This window comes from Puma concolor, chromosome D2, assembly GCF_028749965.1.
Source record: "Puma concolor isolate L17-30 chromosome D2, mPumCon1.1.hap2, whole genome shotgun sequence".
Lineage (NCBI taxonomy): Eukaryota > Metazoa > Chordata > Mammalia > Carnivora > Felidae > Puma > Puma concolor.
Window position 1 is genome coordinate 47,819,014 of NC_141677.1, and position 25,080 is coordinate 47,844,093.

General features: G+C 41.0%; 1 protein-coding gene across 1 annotated transcript in view; it reads right to left on the bottom strand.

Annotated features, from left to right (window-relative positions):
• Window positions 1-2,485: 2,485 nt before the first annotated feature.
• The window catches only part of VSTM4 (V-set and transmembrane domain containing 4), a 98,518-nt gene continuing 75,923 nt past the window's right edge, over window positions 2,486-25,080 (bottom strand). The window contains exon 8 of the mRNA XM_086680250.1: window positions 2,486-3,837. Coding sequence (XP_086536376.1) covers window positions 3,712-3,837 — 126 coding nt within the window. The 3' untranslated portion in view covers window positions 2,486-3,711. The remainder of the gene's footprint in view (window positions 3,838-25,080) is intronic.

The following is a 25,080-nucleotide window of genomic DNA, read 5'->3' on the forward strand; positions in this document are numbered from 1 at the left end:
ATGGGGTCGTTAATGGAATCAAAGGAAGATCTGAAGGAAAGAGAAACGCCTGAGGAATTTTGGGTCTGGGAGCTTGGATTCTGTGCTCCCAAGACGTTTTCCTCCCCGCTTCTCAGAGTCTCCCTCATTTTTCAAGGCCTCCCTATTGCCTGAGACGTGACCGGAGGCATAGCTGATAGGTGGCATCCCAGCTTCGCTCCCCAAGAGAAAGATGGTTTGTTTCCCCCAAGGATTCTGATCAGCCCAGAACAGGCCTCATGCACGCTTTGGGCCATTTTTTTTTTTTGTGGTCGGGAGCACGAACCCCATTCTTGGCCCAGCCTAGGTTGCGGTCATGCATATCGGAGGCTGAGTGATGAACAAGGGGGTGGATAGTCCCTAAAAGCATCAACTGGTTTAGTGTTCTTATACAAGTGAGTCTTTGGGTTTCCTGATGTTCAGGACAACCCAGATGACCATGCACCAAAAAATACTAAGTGCCTCAATGTCATTTTCACTCCAGGAAATATCAGGAGGGGGGAGGCCTGGCTTTTTCTGACTTGCCCTGTGAACTAACAGGATCATGATGCTTTAATGAAGATGCGATCCCAAAGAAATCCCAACCATTTTCCCCCACCACAGCTACTTTAGTTCAGGGCTTGGGGATGCCCTTTTTTGCTGCCTTCCTTCCTGCCATGATTCCGTGCCATGCCTGGCCTAGGTCAAAATTCACCACCAAATCTGAGAGTGTCTACTGAGCAATGGATTCTTGCTTGTTTTGACTTCATGTAAATATACAATCAATTGTCCCTTATGAAAACTGCTTATATAGGGGCGCCTGGGTGGCTCAGTCAGTTAAGCCTCTGACTTCGGCTCAGGTCATGATCTCATGGTTCACGAGTTCGAGCTCCGCATTGGGCTCCCTGCTGTCAGCTCAGAGCCTAGAGCCTGCCTTGGATTCTGTGTCTCCCTCTCTCTCTGCCCCTCCCCCGCTCACGCTCAGTCTCTCTCTTTCTCTCTCAAAACTAAACAAAAACATTAAATTTTTTTTTAAAAAACTGCATATATATAGTTGTTTCAATAGATGCCTGATAGTAAAAACAAGATGAAAAACTTTTCCTAATTTCTATTGGGATGAAATAGATGAGATACTTAGGAAAACTTTTCCTAATTTCTATTGGGATGATTCCCCTTACTCATTTTTAGAAATAAATGTTAAGGCATGGTTAGTGGTTTATTTGATAGGGAATAATTCACCCATTTTTTTTAAGGTTTACTATGACAATAACATCAAGATTTATCACTGCAAATAAGCACCAGGGACAGATCACCCATTGCTTCTAGTTGTGAGCAGAACTTGGATGTTTGGCTTCTGGACATAATGGTGGGATGAGCTCTGCTTGGATGTTGACAGTAGCTTCCAGGATTCCTTTGGGAAGGGTTTCAGTAGGAGGTGATGGTCTTTTATACTCGAGGTCCAGCTGGTCCCCCAGCCATACAGTGTCGTGTGGGTTTGTGCAGCTATGAGCAGAATTCTGGAGCCAAAGTCTGAATTGAATCTAGAGCAACGACTTGTTACCCTAACTTGCAGCTGCCAGCTCTTCTTAGCAGAATGTATTTCTTTCCACACGTCATGGCCCTCAGCTTTCACTAAATGTAAGGAGATGGGCTTGATGGGATTGAGTTCAGTTCACTTCTGCAGTAGCCTAGGGGCCCCCTACCCTCTTGCCTCTCCCCACAATCTCCTCTTCACACACTTCACACTCCAACCCCACCTGGCATCCTCGGGCCCCACTAGCCCATATGGTTCCTTGTGCAAATGAAGCAATCACCCTCCTTCCTCAAAACACCATAGAACCATGTTCTGTTGGAACATTGCCATGATAAAATAGGATACGCTGCCTATGATAATTATGATATGAACTGTATGCCAACCATATAGTCTCCTCTCCTAAAGGATCCCCCGGAAAGTTCCAGACAATTCTTTCAAGTGGTATTTCTTCCCCCAAAGCTGCGTGGTTTATTCACTATCTTTGAAATCTGGCAGGCGGGAAGGGAATGAGATGCAGGTGTAGACCAGAGAGATCGACTTCCCCTTTGTAAAGTCAGGCTATTTCTGCTTCTAGAAAATCTACCTGCTCCCAATTTGGACCCTTTCCAATAAACCACAAGAGGTACTCATAAGCTATCATGGGTCTTTGGGAGTGTTACCGTAGAGCTAAGTTCACGGACACATTTATTTTTTGAAGCTATTGTAACGAGAGCCTTACACTGTAAAGAAACTTTCATTTCGAAAATACATACCGACTGTCACATGAATGTTAACATAGTGTTGTGTGAAGCAATTTTATAGTATCCAGAATCTTGTGGTATTCATCATCCCATTACAAGAATTCTATGAGAGGTTAAGTCACCTTACTATAAACGTGAGTCTGAGATAATTAGGGAGCAAGAAACTTGACCAAGTTCGCACAGCTATACAGAAGGGCACAACTCACACTCAAGGTTGTGTTTAAAATATATAATTTATCATATATACATGATCCGTTACAAAGCCAAACAATGTCTGCAGTGCGCAGTGAATAACCGCCCAGAGCACACCCACCCAAGAAGTGTGACAGGATGGCTCTCTTCTAGAACGTTTCCATCTCCAGTGAGTTTCTGGGTGTTGTACCAGTCCTGCAGAGAAACTTCCACACAGATGTGTCCCCTGCCTGACCCCAACCCAAACATATTAGAAATCACCCATGAAGTTGAGTTGGACAAGGCACGTTCCAAGAGTAGGGTCTTTAAAACACATTTTCCCAACTCGGCTTGCATTTCTTACTCTCCTCCACTAGGGGAACCAGGCACAAAACTTTGCCCACATACGAGTGGACGTTCAGTTAGAGCTGGTAACCTCGACACAGTTCCGAGGGGCCCGCTTCCTCCAGTGTGTCAATGGATGGCTAAGTCCCTCCCTTGCTCCTTTGGAGAAGAGTAGGACTTCTGGGAGGATGTAAGTTTCTATACCAATATAGGTGCACCCTGATGAGGGTTATGGAAGCCCTTTAAAATAGGGTGTGCTACTTGCCCTGTGGCCTTGGGCGATCACAGCTGGGAGATGGGCACTGGGCACTGTGTGGGCTGACTGTTAGCCCCACAATCTGCCTCTCTGCCCTTAAGTCACCAGGGTCAGTGCATCTGTTTAAAACAAGAGATGCTACCTTGAGTGTTTGCAATAAGCACTCTGCTCTGCTCTAGGTGCCTTAGGAACGTTCTGTGACCTTCTAGTACATATCTGCCATCTCACACACTTTGGCCTATAATGGTATTTCTTCTAGCTATATGCTATGAGCTTGATATCACAAATACAGGAAGAACAGATTAAAATAGATTTTTAAAAGATTAAAACCCAAAGAAAGAAGAAGAAAACACGAAGGGGTTTGGCTCAGCAGAACAATCTCCTTGGGTACTCTCAGAATCAGAGTCCACACTTCTCAGGGCTCAGACTCAGAAAATCTTGTCCTGGGAGGTTTGTCCAAGGTCTGTGGCCCCTAATCTTTGTGGAGAGGAGCCTCGTACCTCGTGTCTCACACCTCTCCTCGAAGGCACCTGGAGTGCTGTTGGGAAGGGTCTCTCTGCCACGCAGAAGGCACGAGTGAAAATACAAAAATAAGGACTTTGTTTCCAAAGTGTCATAAATAACCGGGATGGCAGGTATTAAATAGGACCACGGAAGAGGGCACAGCATTACAACTTGTTCTCTTCAAAGAGGATCTGGGCGTAGACGGTGCTGGTGGGGAGGCCTTTGGCGGCCCGGTGGGGTTTGACCAGCTCCAGCTCGGCGTAGGTCAGGTTCTCCTCAGCAATCTTTGGCTGGAAGACAAAACACAAAACAATTCCAGCTGACCACAGGCATTCCGCATCATATATTCATTCATCAGGGGTGCATTTTCATCGCATTCTGGGGACCCAAAGGGAAACAAATGGACAAAAATTTTCCAAGGACATATAAAAATTAAATAACATAACAATATAGATCTCATTGCCTTATAAAGAACACTATGCCCTATAAAGAGCCACTACGATTATTCTTTTTTTAATATATTTTTTAAGTTTATTTATTTATTTTGAGAGAAGAGAGAGAGAGAGAGCATGAGAGGGGCAGAGAGAGAGGGACAGAGAGACGGTCCTAAGTAGGCATCACTCTGGCAGCTTAGAGCCCAACACAGGCCTCCAACTCATGAACTGTGAGATCACGAGCTGGGCTGAAACCAAGAGTTTCATTCTCAACTGACGGAGCCACCAGGCGCCCCTCACTATGATTTATTCTTGAGTCAACATAGAACACTAACAAAAAGCGATTAAACATTAGGTCACAAAGTAAACTTTAATTCTGAGAAGTAAAAATAATGTAACTAACAGTCTGATCAAAAGGAAAAAATAAAGATAGCGACAGAAACCCAAAATTCTAGAAATTAATAACAAAATTAGAATGGGCATTTTTCTCGAATGACTCAACCTGTATAAAACTAAAGTTTTGGAATATCTTGATAACAATGAAAAAAGAAAATATTACTTACCAGAGCCCAAAGAATGAAGTACTCACAGATAAATCATAGTCTTAAATATTTATGTTAATACTACGAATTAAATGGGTCGAGCATCCAATTGAAGAAGTTAGAAAAGAACAAAATAAATGGAAAAAAAAAAAAAAAAAGAAAGACCAATACAATTAGAACCAGACTCTATGAATCAGAAAGCAGAAAAACAGGGGCACCTGGGTGGTTCAGTCAGTTAAGTTCTGACTCTTGATTTCAGCTCAGGTCATGATCCCAGGTTTGTGGGATTGAGCCCCACACTGGGCTCTGTGCTGGGTGTGGAGCCTGCTTAAGATCGTCTCTCTCCATCTCCCTCTGCCCCTCCTCCCCTCAAAGAAAGAAAAGAAAGCAAGCAGAAAAACAGAATTATAAAAATACCCAAAAGCCTGTGCTTGGAAAGCACCAATAAAATAAATAAACTGAAAAATAAATTAATAAAGATAAAAAGGTAAAAAGCACAAGTGAATAAAATAGGAAATGAGGAAGGGGATATAATGTAAATAAATTTTTGAATTAAAAAAAAAAACTACTTTGCTCAACTCATTGCCCAAAATTATGAAATGCAGGATAAAGTAGGTAATGTTTCAACAAATATAAATTATAAACTCCAGAAAATATGAATGTACTAATTATCATCAAAAAAAAAAAAAAAGAAAAGAGAGGAAAGAAAAGAAATAAGGAGGGAAGGAAAAAGGAAGGAAGAAAGGAAGAAAGGAAATATTGTCAAAGAGCTCTTTCTCAAAAACACCAGGCCCAGGCATTTTTATAGGAGACTTTCTAAAACAAATTCTTTTAAGGAAAAGATAATTCCAATGTAATTAAATTTATCCAGAGCATTAAAAGAGGAAGAAAAATTTCATGTATTTTATTTTTTTTAATTTTTTTTTTTTACATTAGAGAGAAAGAGATCAGGGGAGAGGGGCAAAAGGAGAGAGAAAGAGAGAGAGAGAGAGAGAGAGAATCTCAAGAAGTCTCCATTCTCAGTGTGGAGCCTGACCTGGGGCTTGATCCCACAACCCTGGGATCATGACCTGAGATGAAATCAAGAATTGGACGCTCAACTGGCTGAGTCACCCAGATGCCCCTTCATGTATTTGAAAACAACCTCATTTATTAATGTAAATTTTAAATCAGATTGACTCAGAATGAAGAAGCAGATTAAAAGATACATAACCATGTTCCAGGAATGCAAAGATGGTTCAATATTAGAAAAATCTACCAGTATAATCCACTATAGCAACAGATGCAAAAAACCAATATGACTATCTCTATAGATGATGAAAAAGCATTTAATAAAATTAAAAAGATTTTTTTTCTGAAAAACAACTTTTGAATAAAGGAGTCACCCATATATATTTTCTTGCCATGATTAAGGAACATTATTAAAATAAAGAATAATTGGTGGCTTATTATGGAGTGATGTCAGGATCACAGCACCATGAGCCATTCTTTTTTCTTTTCCTTTCCCCATCAATTTACAACTGATTGGACATCCACAACTGAAAAGAAAAGTGCCTCTGCACAGCATACCAAAAGATACCCAAGAGATCTGTCCATCTGTGCACTCAAAGGTGGGTGGACTGGACTGCAGAGAGGGTGGGGGGACAGCAGTGGCATTGGCGGTGATGACAGAGAAGGTGTGGGATGGTCCAGCAACCAGCCAGCACCACCTTACTGATACAGGAGCTAGAGGGTGAAGGCAGTGATGGGGTGGGGAGGGGGGTCTGCCTGGCCATGCGCATTATAGCTGGAGGAAGCAGTTGCTCTCTCTGACTGATGAGAGACCACAGTGACTGGGGGAGGGAAAGGAACGAAAGGAAAGTGTCTCCTGCTGTCTGTCCCAGAAGGCAAGAAGCCCATCCTTGCGTCAGGGTCACCCTACGTAGCAGTGGGTACACCCAAAGCCCAAAGCACTAAGTACACACCTTCCCTCCTCACTCCTGCTCTGCTCACCGCCCCCCCACCACCAGCACCTTTGTTTTTTCTAAATGCATAGTGCTCCCAACCTTAGCAGCCAGTCAGCTTCCTTAACAGAAGGCAAAAACTTGTGCTATAGCGCCACCTTCTGGAAAACAAAAGGAAGGCTCCTAACTACCAACCTGTTGAACTGTTAGAATCAATGTTAACAAAACCTCACTTGTATGAAAAAGGGTGTTCGCTACTTCAAATGCAGTGGCAGAGCCACTTCTCATCAACCGCCATGAAAAATCATAGTAATAGGTGAAAATCACAGTAATATTTAAAAAATCACAGTAACATGGTATCAGAAAAATAAAATGACAATTTTCCAGCAACCAAACCCAAAGACATGGAATACTGTAATCTAAATGGTAATTCAAAATACTTGTAAAGAAGTTCAAAAGCCAAAAGAAAACTCAGAAGGACAGTACAGTGATTTCAGCAATCAAACTAATAAACAGAAGGCGTGCTTTATCAAAGAGGCTGAAATTCCAAAGCAGAACCAAACAGAAATTCTGGAGCTGAAGGACTGAATAAATGAGAGGAAGGATGCATTAGAACATACTGGAAATAGAGCAGATCAAAAGGAAGAGAGAATTAGTAAGCTCAAGGACAGAAATATAGAAATGATTCAGGTGGAAGAGGAGAGAGAGCTGAAATTTTTAAATAGTGAAGGAATTCTATGTGAATGATCTGACTCCATTAGAAAAGCCAAAATAAAGGGCGCTTGGGTGGCTCACTCAGTTAAGCATCTGACTTCGGTTTGGGTCATGATCTCACGGTTTGTGAGTTCAAGCCCTGCATCGAGCTCTCTGCTATCAGCACAGAGCCCACTTCAGATCTTCTGTTCCCCTCTCTCTGTGCACCTCCCCCACTTGCTCTCGCTCTCTCTCAAAAATAAGCATTTAAAATTTTTTTTTCAACGTTTTTTATTTATTTTTGGGACAGAGAGAAACAGAGCATGAACAGGGGAGGGGCAGAGAGAGACACAGCATCGGAAACAGGCTCCAGGCTCTGAGCCATCAGCCCAGAGCCTGACGCGGGGCTCGAACTCACGGACCGCGAGATCGTGACCTGGCTGAAGTCGGAGGCTTAACCGACTGCGCCACCCAGGCGCCCCAAAAATAAGCATTTTAAAAAATTAAAAAAAAAGAAAAAAGAAAAGCCAACATTATGGGTATCCCAGAAGGAGGAGGGAAGAGAAGGGAAGAGAGCCTATTTAAAGAAATAATAGCTGAGAATTTTCCAGTCCTGGAGAAGGAACTCGGTATACAAGTCCACAAAGCTAATAGGACACCTTACTATCTCAATGCAAAAAGACCCTCTCCAAGTCACATTAGAGTAAATTGTCAAAAGTCAACAATAAAGAATTTTAAAGGCAGCCAAGGGGGAAAAAATGATAGTAACCTAAAAAAGTACTCCTGTTAGGCTATCAGCAGATTTCTCAGCAGAAACTCTGCATCCCAGGAGAGAGAGGAATGACATATTATATGGGAAGATAAAAACTGTCAGCTAAGAATATCTGGCAAAGTTATCCTTCAAATATGAAGGAGAAATAAAGGCTTTCCCAGATAAACAAAAGCTGAGAGGGTTCACCACCAGTAGACCTGCCTTACAAGAAATGTTGAAAGGTGATCCTCAAGCTGAAATGAAAAAAATGAAAGTACACAAAACTCTGACTAAGGGGATAAACAGAATTAGAATATGGTAACTCTTCTTTAAAATAGTATATTAAACTCTTAACTATAGCATAAAGTTTAAAGGAAAAGAGCATTAAAAATAATGGGAACAACTTGGTAACAAAATCACAGTATAAAGAGAGATAATTTGTGACATCAAAAATATAGAAGAGGCAGAGGAAAAGGATGGAACTTTCATAGGCAAATGAAGATAAACTGCTATCAGCAGAAAAAGAACTATTTTATCTATGAAATGTTTTATGTAAACTACAAAGCATATTTGGTAACTACAAAGCAAATATCTAGAAGATAGACACAAAACATCAAAAAAAGGGGAGGGGGGAGGCTATGCCAATGTCCATGCAAAACTACCTACTTACAAAGGTAGACAGAATCAGAAGGAAACAGAAACACGGGAAAGACAAAATAATCAGAAGGCAAAAGATAAAATATACATATCAATAATCACCATAAATGTAAATGGATTAAACTCACCAATCAAAAGGCACAAAGTGGCTGGACAGATAAAAAAAATAAGACCCAACTATATGCTGCCTACAGGAGACTCATTTCAGCTCTAAAGGCACATATAGGCTCAAAGTGAAAGAATGGAAGATATTCCAAGCCGGCTGAAATAAAAAATTAAGTATAGCCATACTTACATCAGACAAAATAGACTTAAAGCTAAAAAGGGTATTCAGAGACAAAGGTCATTACATGATGATAAAGGGGTCAATCCATCAAGCAGATATAATGATTACAAATAAATACGTTCCCCAAATCTAAGCAATGAAATTAAGTATATATTAATTATATTAAGTAATCAATGTTACTTAAGCTTGTAAGTATATTATATATTGATTAATTAATAAAAGTAATTGAGTAATTAATAAAAGATCTTAAAGGAGAAATAGACAACAATACAATAATTGTAGGGGACTTCAATACTCCACTATCAGCAATGGATAGATCATTCAGATAGAAAAATCAACAAGGAAGAATTTAAATTGAAACACACTTTAGAATAAATGGACTTAACAGACATATACAGAACATTTCACCCAACAGCAGCAGAATACACAATTTCTCAAGTGCACATGGAACATTCTCCGGGATAGATCATATGTCAGGCCGCAAAACTAATCTTAGCAAATTTAAGAAGACTGAAATCATAACAGCTATCTTCTCTGACCACATGGTATGAAACTAGAAATCAACAAAAGGAAAGTGAGAAAATCTAAAAATATGTGGAAACTAAACAGCACACTTATAAACAACCATTGGATCAAAGAAAAAATCAAAAGGGAAATAAAAATTATCTCATGAAAATGAAAACATAACATATCAAACATTGTGGGATGTATCAAAATCAGTTCTGAGAGGAAAGTTTATAACAATAATAATATATTAAGAAATTAGAAAGATTTCAAACAACCTAATTTTACACCACAAGGAACTAAAAAAAGAAAACAAATGGAGCCCAAAGTTAACAGAAAGAAGGAAAAAGTAAGGATCAGAGTGCAAATAAATGAAATAGAAACCAGAAAAAATAATAGAAAGGATCAGTGAAACTAAGAGCTAGTTCTTTGAAAAGATAAAATTGACAAAGCTTTAGCTAGATTAATTAAAAAAATAGAGAAGTCTCAAAAAAATCAGAAATGAAGAAGACATTAGAATAGATACTACAAAAATACACAGAATTGTAAGAGACTAGGATGAACAATTATATGCCAACAAATTACATAACTGAGAAGAAATGTGTACATTCTAGAAACACACAACCTAAGAAGACTGAATCAGGGGGAAATACAAAAGCTAAACAGATAGTAATCAGTAATTACTAATCAGTAATAATAATAATAAAAAAAAGCTCCCAACACAAAAAAACTTCAAGGCTAGCGCTACTGGAAAATTCTACCAAACATGTAAAGAATAATTAATACCAATCCTCTTCAAACTCTTCCAAAGTATCAGGCAGGAGGGAATACTTACAAACTCATTCTATGCAGTCATCATCACTTTGATAACAGAAACCATACAGGGCCACCACAAGAAAAGAAAACTATAAACCAATATCCCTGATGACTATAGATGTAAAAATTCTCAAGACAATGTTAGAAAATCAAATTCAAGAACATATTAAGAGGATTATACACCATGACCAAGTGGGATTTATCCCTGGTACGCAAAGATGGTTCAACATACACAAATCAATAGATGTAATTCATCACATCAATAAAATGAAAGATAAAAATCACATGATCATCTCAATGATCAAAATACAATATCCTTTCATGATAAAAACCATTAACGGACTAGATACAGAAGAAACATATTCAACATAATAAAGGCCATATATGACAAACCCACAGCTAACATTATACTTAATGAAGAGAAACTGAAAGCACTTTTCCTAAGATCAGGAACAAGTCAAGATGCCCACTCTCACCACTCATATTCAATATAATACTGGAAGTCCTAGCTAAAGCAATTAAGCAAGACAAAGCAATAAAAGGCATTCAAATGAGAAAGAAAGAAGTAAAACTGTCATTATTTGCTGATGATATGATTCCTATATAGAGCAAATCCCAAAGAACTAGTAAAAAAAAAAAAACTATTTCAGTAAAATGGCAAGATACAAAACCAGCATATAGAAATCAACTTTATTCCTTTACACTAATGATGAAGCATCCAAAAAAGAAATAAAGAAAATGAACCCATTCATGATAACAGCAAAAAAAAAAAAAAATACTTAGGAATAAATTTAACCAAGGAAGTGAAAGATCTATACAACAAAGACTACAATACTTTGCTGAAAGAAATGGAAGAAGACACAAGCAAACAGAAAGATATCCCATGTTCGTGGATTGGAAGAATATTGTTAAGATGGCCATACTATCTAAAGCCATCTACAGATTCTACTTAATCCCGATCAAAATACCAAAGGCGTTCTTCACAGAAATAAAAGAAACAATCCTAAAATTTGTGTGGAACCACAAAAAAACAAACAAACAAACAAAAAAAACAAAAACAAACAAACAAACAAAAAAACAACAAATAGCTAAAGCAGTCCTGAGAAAAAGAACAAAGCCAGTGGTTTTGTGCTTCCAGATTTCGAACTATACTACAAAGCCATAGTAATAAAAAACAGTATGATACTGGTACAGATATAGATAGATACATCAGCCAATTGAAAAACTCCAGCATATATGGTCAATTTATTTTTGACAAGGAAGCCAATAACACATAACAGTGAAAGGATAGTCTCTTCAACAAATGGTGCTGAGAAAACTGTAGAAACACATGCAGAATAATGAAACTGGACCACTATCACATATCACTCACAAAAATTAACTAGAAATGAATCAAAGACTTAAACATAAAGGTCTGATACCATGAAAGTTCTAGAAGAAAATGTTTGGAAGAAGCTCATTGATACTGATCTTGGCAATCATTTTTTGGAAATATCTCCAAAAGCACAAACAACAAAGGAAAAAAATTAACAAATGGGACTACATCAAACTCAAAAGCCCCCACAGAGCAAAAGAAACAATTAACAAAATGAAAAGAACCTACAGAATGAGAGAACTTTTTGCAAACTATATAATGGATAAGGGGTTGAAATATCCAAGTAATATCCAAAGTGTACAAAGAATTCCATCAACTCAATAACAAGACAAAACAAAATCCAATTTAAAAATTGGAGGGGCGCCTGGGTGGCGCAGTCGGTTAAGCGTCCGACTTCAGCCAGGTCACGATCTCGCGGTCCGTGAGTTCGAGCCCCGCGTCAGGCTCTGGGCTGATGGCTCAGAGCCTGGAGCCTGTTTCCGATTCTGTGTCTCCCTCTCTCTCTCTGCCCCTCCCCCGTTCATGCTCTGTCTCTCCCTGTCCCAAAAATAAATAAACGTTAAAAAAAAAAATTAAAAAAAAAAAATAAAATAAAAATTGGAAAAAGAAGTAATTAGACATTTCTCCAAAGAAGACATCAAAAAGGTCAACAGACACATGAAAAGATGCTCAACATCACTCATCATCAGGGAAATGCAAATGAGATATCACCTCATATTTGTTAAAATGGCTATCATCAAGAAGACAAAGACCACGGGAGCTGGTGAGGATGTGTTAAAAAGGGAACCCTTAAACACCGTTGAGAAGAATGTAAATTGATCAAACCACTATGGAAAATAATGTGGAGGTTTCTCAAAAAATTAAAAATAGATCTACCATGTAATCCAGCAATTCCACTTCTGGGTATATATCCAAAGGAAACAAAAACAGGATTTCAATGAGATATATGCAATCCAATTTTTTTTTTTTTTTCAAGATTTATTTATTTTGAGAGAGAGAGAGAGAGAGCATGAACGCACTTAAGAGCCAGGGAGGGGCGGAGAGAAAGGGAGAGGCAGAAACCCAAGCAGGCTCCACACTGTCAGCATGGAGCCTGACTTTGGGCTAGAACTCACGAACTGTGAGATCATGAGATCATGTGAGACCTGAGCTGAAATCAAGAGTCAGATGTGTAACCGAATGAGCCACCCAGAAGCCCCTTATACAATCTCATTTTATTGCAGCATGATTCACAAAACCAAGCTATGGAAACCACCCAAATGCCCATCAACGAATAAATGGATAAAGATGTGTTACATATATACAATGGGATATTATTCAGCCATGAGAAAGGAAGACATTGTCCCATTTGTGACAACATGGATGGACCTTGAGCACATTATGCTAATTAGATAAGTCATAGAAAGACAAGACTGTGTGATATTACTTATACATGTGGAATCTAAAAAAATTAAACCTGTAAAAAACAGAGAGCAAGATGGTAGTTACCAGAGGACTGAGAGGAGTCAGACAAGAGTGATGGTACTTAAGGGTAAAAACTTGTAACAAGTAGTAAATAAGGTACTGAGATCTAATGCACAGGATAATACATGTAGACAATAATATTGCACTATAGTTATGTAGTGTGATAAATATCACTGCTTGGCAATCATAATATATATATTATACATTATATATACATATATTATATATAACAACATATAAATGTATCAAAGTAGCCTTGTACATGTGTATGTGTAACTTACACAATGTTATACATCAAATTTATTCAATAACAAATATTCACTTATTTATTATATATATTATTAAATAAATATTCACTTATTTATTATAAAAAGAATAATCGGTAATCCAACTTGAGTGATACTAAAATCTAAGGCTGTAATAATACAATACTGGGGTGTTGGCACAGGAATACACCTATCTATCAGTGCAACTCATGAGAAAGTCCAGAAATTACCCTGGAATAATAAAATAAAATATTATTTTTCAATACATAGTGTTAGGTCACTTGGGTAGTCCCTTGAAAAATAAATAAATCAAATCCCTACATCATTCTTAATACCAAATTCCAGATAAATTACACATTTTTAATGTGGAAAAGAAACTCATAAAAGTGCTAGAAGAAAATGTGGGGAAATTAAAAAAAATATTTTTAATAACCTCTCTGTATGGAAGGTATTTTATAGAAAAATCCAGGAGCAATGCAAAAAGATATGTATATCTTCATGCCATATATGGCATAGTATTCTCTAAATAAAGTCAAAGGACAACTGACAAAGTGGAGAAAATATTTGCAACTCATACCAAAGGGCTTTACAATTCAACAAAGATAACGGCAATAACCCATTAGAAAATTAAACAAAGAACAACAGACTGGACATGAGTGTTCATAGGGGAGGAAATACATAGGCTCTTACATGTACAAATGAGACTGAACCTGTAGCAATAAGAGAATCTCAATTGAAAATCAGACATCAGGGAATGCCTGGGCGGCTCAGTCAGTTAAGAGTCAGTGACACTTGATTTCGGCTCCAGTCATGATATCAGAGTTCATGAGATCGAGCCCATGCACTGTCAGTGCAGAGCCTGCTTGCGATTCTCTCTCTCCTCTGCCCACTCATTCTCATTCTCTCTCTCTCAAAATAAATAAATAAACTTAAAAAAATAAAATCAGACATCAGGTTTTGTCTTTCGAATTAACAAACCTTAAAGAAAGGTTGTCAAAAGGAACAGAAGAAACAGGTCCTCTTGTATATTGTTTGTTGGTACAAGCAAAATCTGGAAACACTTCAATGGACATCAGTGGGAGACTGGGATATTCATACAATAGAGTATATGGAGTATATTCCTTAAAAAGAATGATGGAACCATACATGTCTGTGTTACCATCATTTGTGTAAATATGTGTGTATATATATTATACTCTTAGAAAACCCTTGGAACCTGCTTGAAAAATCAAGCACCTGATATCTATGGTTCCCTCTGGTAAAGTAAACTGGATGGCTGAAGGGAAGATATACCTTTGTGGATACCTTTTAAATTTTCTAGTAGGCACACGTATGTAAACAACACATTAATTAAATTTAATTCATAATCAGAAAAATAAAAGTCAGTCACTAATTTCTAGCCATAAAAGACACGTGACTTTCATTTAAGCAGCCTGCTTTTGGTTTTTGTTTTTCGGCTTTGGTTGTGCTATGGTTTTGTTTTGATTTTTTATTTTTTGTGCTTACACCTTGGATTATCTCGCCAAAATTCAGGACAAATAAACCATTCGCATTCAATTTAAGTTTCTTAAAAAGAATGCCTAAAGCAAAAAGCCTCTTTTCTTTCGAAATGAAGCGTCATCATAGAGACAGGGAGCAAGAGTATCTAAACTACAGCCAGTACCTACTCATCAGGGGCAACTAACCAGCAACCTTCACAAACTGGTTATTTTTCCATTTCAAAGTTAAGGACATTTATAGGGATGAGAGCCTCCTGCCTGTCTTTTGACATCAAAAGTCTTCACATTGCTTCTTAGTTGTCCATATATTACAAGCCAACAAAAATCCCGTTTACATCTTGCCTTACAGCTTAATTACATTTCACATTATAACGATTCCATTTAGAAATGCCATGTGTCCTCAAATAAGCACGCAAAACCCAACTCATGTAAATTTTAGAACCAGGATTTATGAAATCATATTGTCCAGGTGTTTTATTACATTACCTTGAAATTGCATTGTTTTCTAGTGTAGATTATCTGTTTATTCTTAAGTTATTCCATTACGTTTGGATATGAAAAATAACACTAGCTTTCTCAATACAGGTCACCAGGCTGGCTGGGCTGATGTGTTGTTTTCATACATTTTTATGATGTTCCTATAGTAAACATAATTCAATAAAGCCAAAGCACACTAAATAAATAATTGCATCTAGAAAAGCAATAAAAACAAATAAAATTAGTACTTTCATAAGTGGAAAGGTACTTCAATTACTGCTACAAGCAACAACCCACCATAAAATGTGTAGAATCATTTCCCTTATGCATATTTCTGGGATATAATAATTTGATTGAAGATACGAGGCAGCACACAGGAGCCTCCGAATTGTGAAGTGTATACAGTTTCCAACAGAAGATGCATAATATCAGTCCTTGGCACCTTTAAAGAACCTATTGTTTTTCTGGCACGCACAGTTGGCTGTCACCAGCAACCATGTGCTTAATTACATTTCCCAGCTTGTTTAACTGGAAATAAATTCCTAATGGCCAATGAAAGGGAGTAAATGTAGACTCCTCACCAGTTCTTATCAAGCTACCTTTTTTTTTTTTTTTTTTTTTTTTTTGCACTGATGCTTTAGTGGAAGGTTTAGGTGCATTGAGAAGTAGCTTAGAGAAAATTATTGGAATAATCAGTTACTGGTGAAACTGTAGAACTGGTGGTAAAACCAGGGGCCAGGAGCAGAATGTAAAGGCTAAAGCAGATGATGCAATGGGGCAGAGCCAAGGGTAGGACCTCACAGCAGGGCCCCACGTGTATTTCCGGTGATGTCTGTGATCTTAACAATCGAATGTGGCCTGGGTATAAGCTGAAGATTCACTCCCAACATCTACGGCAGTTGGAAAACTGGAGCACATCAAGTGAGTCTCTGAAGATGAATCGAGAAGCACCTCTGTTCCCTGTGAGCTGCCGGCCCTCAACATGACCCTCTTCAAGACCCCATTCCTGCTCTTGGGGGTGAAGGGAGTACAGAAGGGCATGGGCACTCTAGCACAAGCTTCAACGATCTTGAACTAGTGGTTCACAAACACTCTCGCAGATGCTTTAGGCTGTACTCAGACACAAAGGAAACTCCTGGAAGCAGGATTTCCAGGCCTCAGACACCGAGGTCTGATGTCGCCGTGTTCGCTGAAAAGCCGGAGCAGGAGGAAACAGGGGGGATGGGAAGCGGACCAACTGCTGGGAAGTTCTGACAGCGTCCCTTAGAAAAGGCCCTACAGGGGCACCTGGGTGGCTCAGTCAGTTGGGCGTCCGACTTTGGCTCAGGTCATGATCTCATGGTTCACACGTCTGAGGCCCTTATAGGACTCTGTGCTGACAGCTCAGAGCCTGGAACCTGCTTCAGATTCTGTGTCTCCCTCTCTCTCTCTGCCCCTCCCCAGCTTGCACTCTGTCTGTCCCTCTCTCTCAAAAATAAATGAAAACATTAAAAATAATTTTTTAAGTAAAAAAAAAAAAAAAAGAAGAAGAAGAAAAGGCCCTAGAACTTTCCAAACATGTGAGAGGCAAATGCATCTGTTTGGTTGTATCTTCTTTTCCCTCTCAGCCTGCAGAGACCCCTGGTCAGTTTCTCTGTTTCTCCAATAAGGGCCTGGTATTTATGTTCAATGCTTGGGATCTTGTCTGTTCTAAACCTCTTTGTTTTACAGACCTGTAATCTCACTTTTGATACATTTCTTCCCAGCCAGGAAGAATCCATTCCTTAGTCTGGAAGGGGATTTGGTGAGCAAAAGGGGATGGAGTTTCAGATTCAGACACGTGTTGATGCATTAAAGAAAGGCTAGAATGGAATTTTTAAAAATTCTTCTAACTTTCAGTGGGTGGAAATACTCCTGGAGAGGAGGCAAGGAGAGTGGCCCTGCGGCCATCATCTCATGGCTGAATGCAGACCATGGGTACAGGGGTAATTTGGACATTAGTTTAAACGTCAGCTGTGTGACCTTCCCGCTGTCCTTAAGGACCTCCCAGATCCTAGAGTTGAACTCAAGTGCGCCCTGACAGCCACTGAGCCAGATTAAATTCCCACATAGTAAAACCTCAGAAGAATTCAGAAAGCATTATCACACAGACCAGTTTTCTCGTGCAGTGACAGAACCTTCTGGACTCCAACTGTAACAAAATCAGTTTGCAGTGAAATGCCATGTCTTCCACGGCCCATCTTTTCTGTTCTGCCAGTGGTGAGGCACTCAACAGCAGACGAGAACCCCCAGGTGGAGACCTCTCACTTCTAACTTAAGCTCTTCTTTTTTAGAGTATCGGCTATGGAAAGTGGGCCTATGGGGAAGGACTTACTTGATACGGCTGACACTAGAAAAGTCAACCCCCAAGAATTCAGAAGTTGTGCACCTCTTGGGGACACACCACGCTTTAAGCTCTTAATTTGGAAGTTTCTGAGTATTTCATTTGGTAGGTGTGTTTCCAGGATTCAAGCTAAAAGTTAACATTCCTACCAGGAGAGAGGAGAGGGGGGGGGGCAGAGAAGAAAAAGGAGAGAGAGACAGAGATTGATTTAACATTCTACGCCAACTCCTGCAAAACACCATTTTTTCATAGAGATCACGGTTGGAAGTGCACGTTGAATTAAATTGCAGGAATAAAAGAAAAATACAATTGTAGCCGCTGCAAGTTCTCCAGTGTCAGAAGTTCAATTGGGTAATACCATTATCTGAGCAAAAGATCAATAACTAGGACATGGGGATGTTTATGCTAACGTCACCTTAGAGTTAAAAAATGTGATTGCATTTCTACGGGCTGCACTATCAGGAATCTATTTACCCAAGAGAGAATTACATATTATCGAGGGCAGACTTCCTCTCCCCCCTTCAAGATAAGTGCTCATTTTTTATTCAACAGAGGAGTACCTAGTAAAACAAATTCTCCCCTCCCCACGCCCACGCACATAGGACTATGGCCACCGAGGAGGTGGAGGCTGTGTGATCAGCAAAGCTCTGTTTGATGGAGGGCCCTCGATGGGCACCCATAGGTCCAAACTCAGGAAAGAAAACTATGGCGTCACCTTTACTGTTCCTGTTGGAATCGACATGGCTTGGAAATGAACTTGACTTAATTTTGAGTTCCACAGGTCTACTGACCGGCCCACCCTGCTTTAGATGGGCTGTGCGTGAGGTGGCAACAGACTCTTGGTTAGAGATATCCATTGGACAGGTAGAAATAGGAAGCTAAGCAGTGATAGGCTAGAGCTAGAGAAGGAGCTGCATGCCAGGGCTAGTCACGATCTCCTTAGAGCTGAGACAGTTGGTCCACTGGGACCTCTGGCTTCAACAGCATAGCTGATACCAGAATCCCCACCCAGAGGTGAGGGCTGGAATTCAGTTGCACTCCCCAAAGCCAGCATGCAGCTATGACTGCGGACATAGGCTCCTCTTGGCAATCTGAGCCAGAGGCTAGACACCGGGACCTTGGTCACCACACAGGAGGACACAGGCATGCTATGAGGCACCACATGCCCACTTCCTCTGTTGCTTCAGACATCTATAAGCCTTGGGATTATATCTGCCCAAATTCCTACCCGCTTCCTGGCTTTCACGTGATTATTCAGTTAACTGATGGCCAACGAGCCAGTGTTCTCTACAGCTTTGGAAGGTTTGGAAAGGATCTGGAACTCAGGAGAGAAGTTTTGGATGGAGATTAAGATTTCAAAGTTGTATCCAGGTTTTTGGCACCGTGGGTTGGATGAGGTCACTTGGAACTCTTGAGCAGAGCAAATTTGCATCACGCTCTCGACTCTGGAGAATTCAAAGGATGTTTAGCAAAGCACATTCCCAGAATGAATTTGACATGATGGAAAGTCACATGCCCCTGGCTAATTGCTCTGAGGACACACAGAGGTGACCAGCCATAGGACCTGCTAAAGTCAGGCACAGAAAAGCCAGAGGCTTTATAAGTCATCAGACAGATGGAGGTCTCTAGATTTCACCAATGTATGTTTGGAAGCTAAAATGTGATTATAGATAAATCTCTTGGGGAGGGTCCTGACACATGAAACTTTTCATAGTGGCACAGTGATGGCAGTGAGAGCCCCATGATCTAATATAGTCACTCATGTTCTCTTCCCCATGGACCAGAGATCTATGTTTTCCCAGCTTCCTTCCAAAAGTACTTTTCCTGGCAATATTATTCAAAAGAATACTTATGTTTAGAAAAAGAGAGGGCTTGGTAATCTCCTTCCATAGGAGTCTGCTCTGAGAATCTTCCATTTTGAACACTCAATCTTCTAATCAGCTGCAATCTTTTTTTTTTTTTAATGTTTATTTCTCATTTTGAGAGAGAGCGCGTGAGCGGGGAATGGACAGAGAGAGAGGGAGACACAGAATCCGAAGCCAGCTCCAGGCTCTGAGCTGTCAGCACAGAGCTCGATGTGGGGCTCGAACTCACGTACCACAAGATCACGACCTGAGCTGAAGTCAGATGCTTAACCGACTGAGCCAGTCAGGTGCCCCTCAACTGCGATCTTTAACACTCTGACTCATCAGACTGTTCAAGGGTCTGTCTGGTGGTACTTAAGAGCGTGGATTCTCAGAGACAGGAAGACTGCCATTTACTAACTGTGTGACCTCAGACAAGTTTCTTACCTTCTTTGTGCCTCCATTTCCTTATCTGTAAAGTGAGACTCATAATGGTATCTATCCTACAGGGCTATTGCGAGGATTAAATGCATTAATACATGTAATGTACTTAGAAAATTACCTTGTAGGTAAACAGTAAATGCTACACAGGTGTTCAATTATTATTACTATGATTTTTATTATAGAGTACAGACAAGTGTTGTTTTGACAACTTGTCCCTTTGAAATACTTAGAGGCAGAGAGAAGAAGACGCTCAGAGATCATTTGGAAAACATTACACACCAGATTCTGATGGATGCCACTGGGCCTCAGGCCAGTGTCAAATAAATCTAGTGATACATGTTTTTCCTAGTGGTAAAGTTGACCTTTCCTTTTTTTTTAACTTTTTAAAATAAAGTTCATTTATTTTGAGAGAGACAGAGAGCATGAGCAGGAGAGGGGCAGGGAGAGAGGGAGAGAGGCCTTTGCTCCAAGGGGGCTCCCTCCCCGTCAGTCTTTCCCTGGCTCCTATCTGCTCTATTGCTCTGCAGAGCACGTATCACCTCTTGGCCTTATAAAGCACGTTCATTTGGTTATCTTCTGCCTTCGCCCACTAGAATGAACCATAGCACCTAATACTTAGTGTACCAACAGTTCTAGGCAGAAAGTACTCTTATCATCAGCCTCATTTTATACATGTAGAAACAAAGGTACAGAAATGGCAAGCTTGAGGTCAACAGCTAGTCAGTGGTGGGGCTGGTGCCAGAGCCAGCCTCTAGCCACACCGCTCAGCTCTGCAAAGGCAGTGGCTTTGTCAGACATTTGCTGCTGCATCCAGTAGTGTGCTGGGAAATTGCGAGCCACTGGCTGTCCAAGAAAAGCGTTCTGGTTTATAGCCTTTGCTGATTTACAACGTGTAAATTTCACGATGCCAAAGACATTTGTTCTCTCTCGTGGGTATGAGTGGGCTGGAGCATGTCACTGGCTGTGGCTTCTAGGGAGACACCTGACTCAGGTGCTATCTGGCACACAGGAGATACTCAATGCACATTTTTAAATGAATGACTGAATGAGTTTAAGACACAGTGAAAGAAAACCAGTCTGACGCTGCACTGAAAATCTTCCTTTGAATATCCTTGGCCCCAGAAATGCAGGGAGGGGACGCTCTTGGGAAATCATGAGCTGAATCATGGGACTTTCTTCTCTTTCAGCCTATCCTGGGTTCTATGTGGACACTCTACCAAGAAGTAGAATACCTGGGTCCTATTGCTTGGAATCATATAAATCTGAATATGGCTTTAAACTTCATAGGTTAAAATATAAGCATATGATAATATCAGATAGATTGATAGAAAGAAAGAAAGAAAGAAAGAAAGATGATAGATAATAAACTATGATACTGTGACACTTTGAGTTATTAAAAGAATGGGATGGATCTCTATGTACTGATGTAGAAATATAAGCCTGATATATTGTTAATGAGAAAACAATTCAATGTGTGAACATTTTGTTTAAGATCATTCTCATTTTGGGGCGCCTGGGTGGCTCAGTCGGTTGAGCGTCCGACTTCGGCTCAGGTCATGATCTCACAGCTTGTGAGTTCAAGCCCTGCGTCAGGCTCTGTGCTGACAGCTCGGAGTCTGGAGCCTGCTTCTGATTCTGTGTCTCCCTCTCTCTCTGCCCCTAACCCACTTGCCTTCTGTCTCTGTCTCTCTCAAAAACAAATAAACATTAAAAAAATTAAAAAAAAAAAGGTCATTCTCATTTTTAGAGAACTTGGCAGACAGAAGTGTATTTGTCATAATCCATAGCTGTGACCTACACTGACTGTGGGCTGACTGTGGATACACTTCAGGAATATATAGAGAGATGTAGATGTAAGTTTGCATATACACAGAAAACTGTTTAAAGAATAGAAGCTAGGGGCATGTCAGTGGCTCAGTCGGTTAAGTGTTGAACTTCGGCTAGGCCATGGTCTCATAGCTGGTGGGTTTGAGCCCTGCATCGGGCTCTGTGCTGTCAGTGCAAAGCCTGCTTTGGATCCTCTGTCTCCCTCTCTCTCTCTGCCCCTTCCCCCCTCAAAAATAAATAAGCATTAAAAAAAAAAAAAAAAAAAAGATGTATTGGGGCACCTGGGTGGCTTGGTTGGTTAAGCGTCAGACTTCGGCTCAGGTCATGACCTGGCCGTTCCCAAGTTCAAGCCCCGTGTGTTCGAGCTCTGTGCTGACAGGTCAGAGCCTGGAGCCTGCTTCAGATTCTGTGTCTCCCTCTCTTTCTCTGCCCCTCCCCCAGTCACGCTCTGTCTCTCTCTCTCTCGCTCTAAAAAATAAACAAACATTTAAAAAATAAAAAAAAATTTTTTAAAAGTCTAAAAAAGATGTATTAAGAAAAGAAAAAAATAGAAGTTAAATTCCCAACAGCGGTAACTGCAGAGAAAGAAGAGCTTATGGAAGGAATTTCACTTTCTATTTTAACAAATGGATATTCTGAACCGCCAGCTCCACTCCTGCACCCCACTTGGAATCACCATCTGCAACTTTCATCATATAAAAACCCATCCAGTGAGGTCGAGACAGAAAACACTCCCAGGCCTGGTGAACTAGGACTATACGGAGAGCTTTCGATGACAGACAGCAGAGCCCAGAGCCTGGTGGGGAAGAACAGGGACCCAAGGCCAAGTGCAGGATCAGACCCCACTCTGCTGCTCCCTGGTGGGGGAAGCCTGTGCGGGTACTTACCTCCCTGAAGCTCCTGCCTCATCTGGGAGGCGGAGACAACAGCCGTGCTTAGGCCAGGGTTGTCCCAGTGTTTCTTAGTGACAAGCACTGGGACGCTGCCTGCACGGGGGAGGGCCAGGGAAGTGAGTAGGTGGGTCCTCACCCTCAAGATCCCCTTCTTCACCATCGCCGTCACCATCTGCATCACATCACTACCACCACTGTCATCGCCATCATCACCACTAACATTACGTCACGGACACAGCACGCAGGGCACAAGCCAGGCACGAAGGCCAAACATTGGACCAGCAGCAGGCATATGCCAGCTCATCGGCTGCACTCGTACGTGATGTGGACAATGGGCACACGTGACTGAATTCGTACTCGGCAGGCTTCACCTTTCCAGGCGTGCTCTCATCATAAATTCACAAGGCTGTCGTCTTACTGCCTTTTGGACATCACCTGTGCCTGTTGGAATTTATACATTCAGCTTTTGGAAGCTATAATAATAAATTAGCATTAAATCTGGCTGCGGGCATAAAAGCCCTTAAACGTGCCACTGGTTTGCCGTGAGCTCAGAATTTCACATCGAGATTTTTCTTCGGGATATTGTGAATACCTAGCTTGATGTCACAGATACGGTGATGATTTTTCTATTTTTTCTTTTCTTTCTTTTTTTTTTTTTTTTTACCATTTCTAGTATTCTCTATTTGAGACTGAAAAAGTCTTTTAATAACAATTCCGAAATGTTCCATGCTCAAAACTGAGGTTTTAAATGAAATAGGCTTTTTTTATATAAAAAAAATCAAATGTGAGCACAAATGGTATTGTTCTATGAGATTATAAAAATAAAATAGAGTGGAAAAGTTAAAAAAAAAAACTTCCCAGCAGTGCAATGATCCCCGTAACAAAGGGCCCAACAAAGGCAGCGAATCAGCTGAGCTGAGCTGGAAAACCAGCCGCCACTCTGTAGAGACATTCCCTGCAGACACACAGGGAGGGGCCTCCTGAGAGCAGGCCCCTCCAGGACCCCCAGGAGCAGGGTTGGGTCACTCAGGGGGCTGGACCTGCAGGACCTCCAGGCCCGTCTCCAGCCTAGGCCACCCTCTGGATCAGCTTACCTCTCTGCCACCTGTTCACCCCCATCAGGAGATTCCAGGGCTCGTGCTCCTGTCCCCACAGCACCTTGCACACTGCCTGCTGGCATCCAATAAGTGCTCAAGGAATGAGTAAGTGGAAGACCACAAAATGATCTGAATGAACCAAGGATGGGGTAAAAAGGGGAAACACACCCCTGATCAATTCCCAAATCACCTTCCTCTTCAAAGCACAAAGTCACGTTATCCTTCTAGAATGGGATGAAGTGGACTCCTTCTGCAGCCCTTCTGAAGTGGGATTCCCACTGTCTCCCTAAAGGGGGTTCCTAATGAGTGTTGAAGGTGCTACTAGTCTTTTTTTTTTTTTTTCAACATTTATTTATTTTTGGGACAGAGAGAGACAGAGCACGAACAGGGGAGGGGCAGAGAGAGAGGGAGACACAGAATCGGAAACAGGCTCCAGGCTCTGAGCCATCAGCCCAGAGCCTGACGCAGGGCTCGAACTCACGGACAGCGAGATCATGACCTGGCTGAAGTCGGACGCTTAACCGACTGCGCCACCCAGGCGCCCCGGTGCTACCAGTCTTAAAAGGCTCCTGGGGGGGGGGGGCACCTGGGTGGCTCAGTCGGTTAAGCATCTGACTTCGGCTCAGGTTATGATCTCACAGTTGGTGAGTTCGAGCCCCGTGTCGGGCTCTGTACTGACAGCTCAGAGAACCTTGGACTCTGTGTCTCCCTCTCTTTCTCTGTCCCTTCCCCATTCGTGTTCTGTCTCTCTCCCTCTCAAAAATAAATAATAAAAAAATTTTTTTTAATTAAAAAAAAAAAAAAGACTCCTGGGGAGGAAGTGCTCCACTTGGCCCATCGTGAATAAAATCAGAGCCTCAATCAGTCTCCATTGGCCTCTGACACAGCTGAGAAGCATCCAGCCTGGTACCCGTCTGTGGACAGCACCAGGCAGCAAAGGGCCTCGGCACTGACCTGGTGGTGTGCCGGGAGATGACAGGTCTGTGACAGAGACCAGAGTCCCTAACACAAGACTAATACAATTCCACCTCCACTTGGGGGAAAGCAGGGGAGGGGATCTCCCTTCCCTGATGGTGGCATCCCACTGATGAAAGGCCCAGTCGCTTGCTCTCTCCGGACTGGAGGAAGTCCATGAAACCAAACGACTTCTGTTTTCCCTACTCTCATCCCTTCTGAAGCTCGGCATCGATTCTTGCCTGCAGTCAACATACATAACTCCCCGTGACAATAATGGGATGTGCATGTGTACCGAGGGGAGCATAGAATTTTTATCTCTGTAAAAATGGTACTGGTGTGGTACAAGCAAAGTTTTTGTTTTTTTCCCAAGGCTTTTACTTGGGGCAATATATTGTACATGTG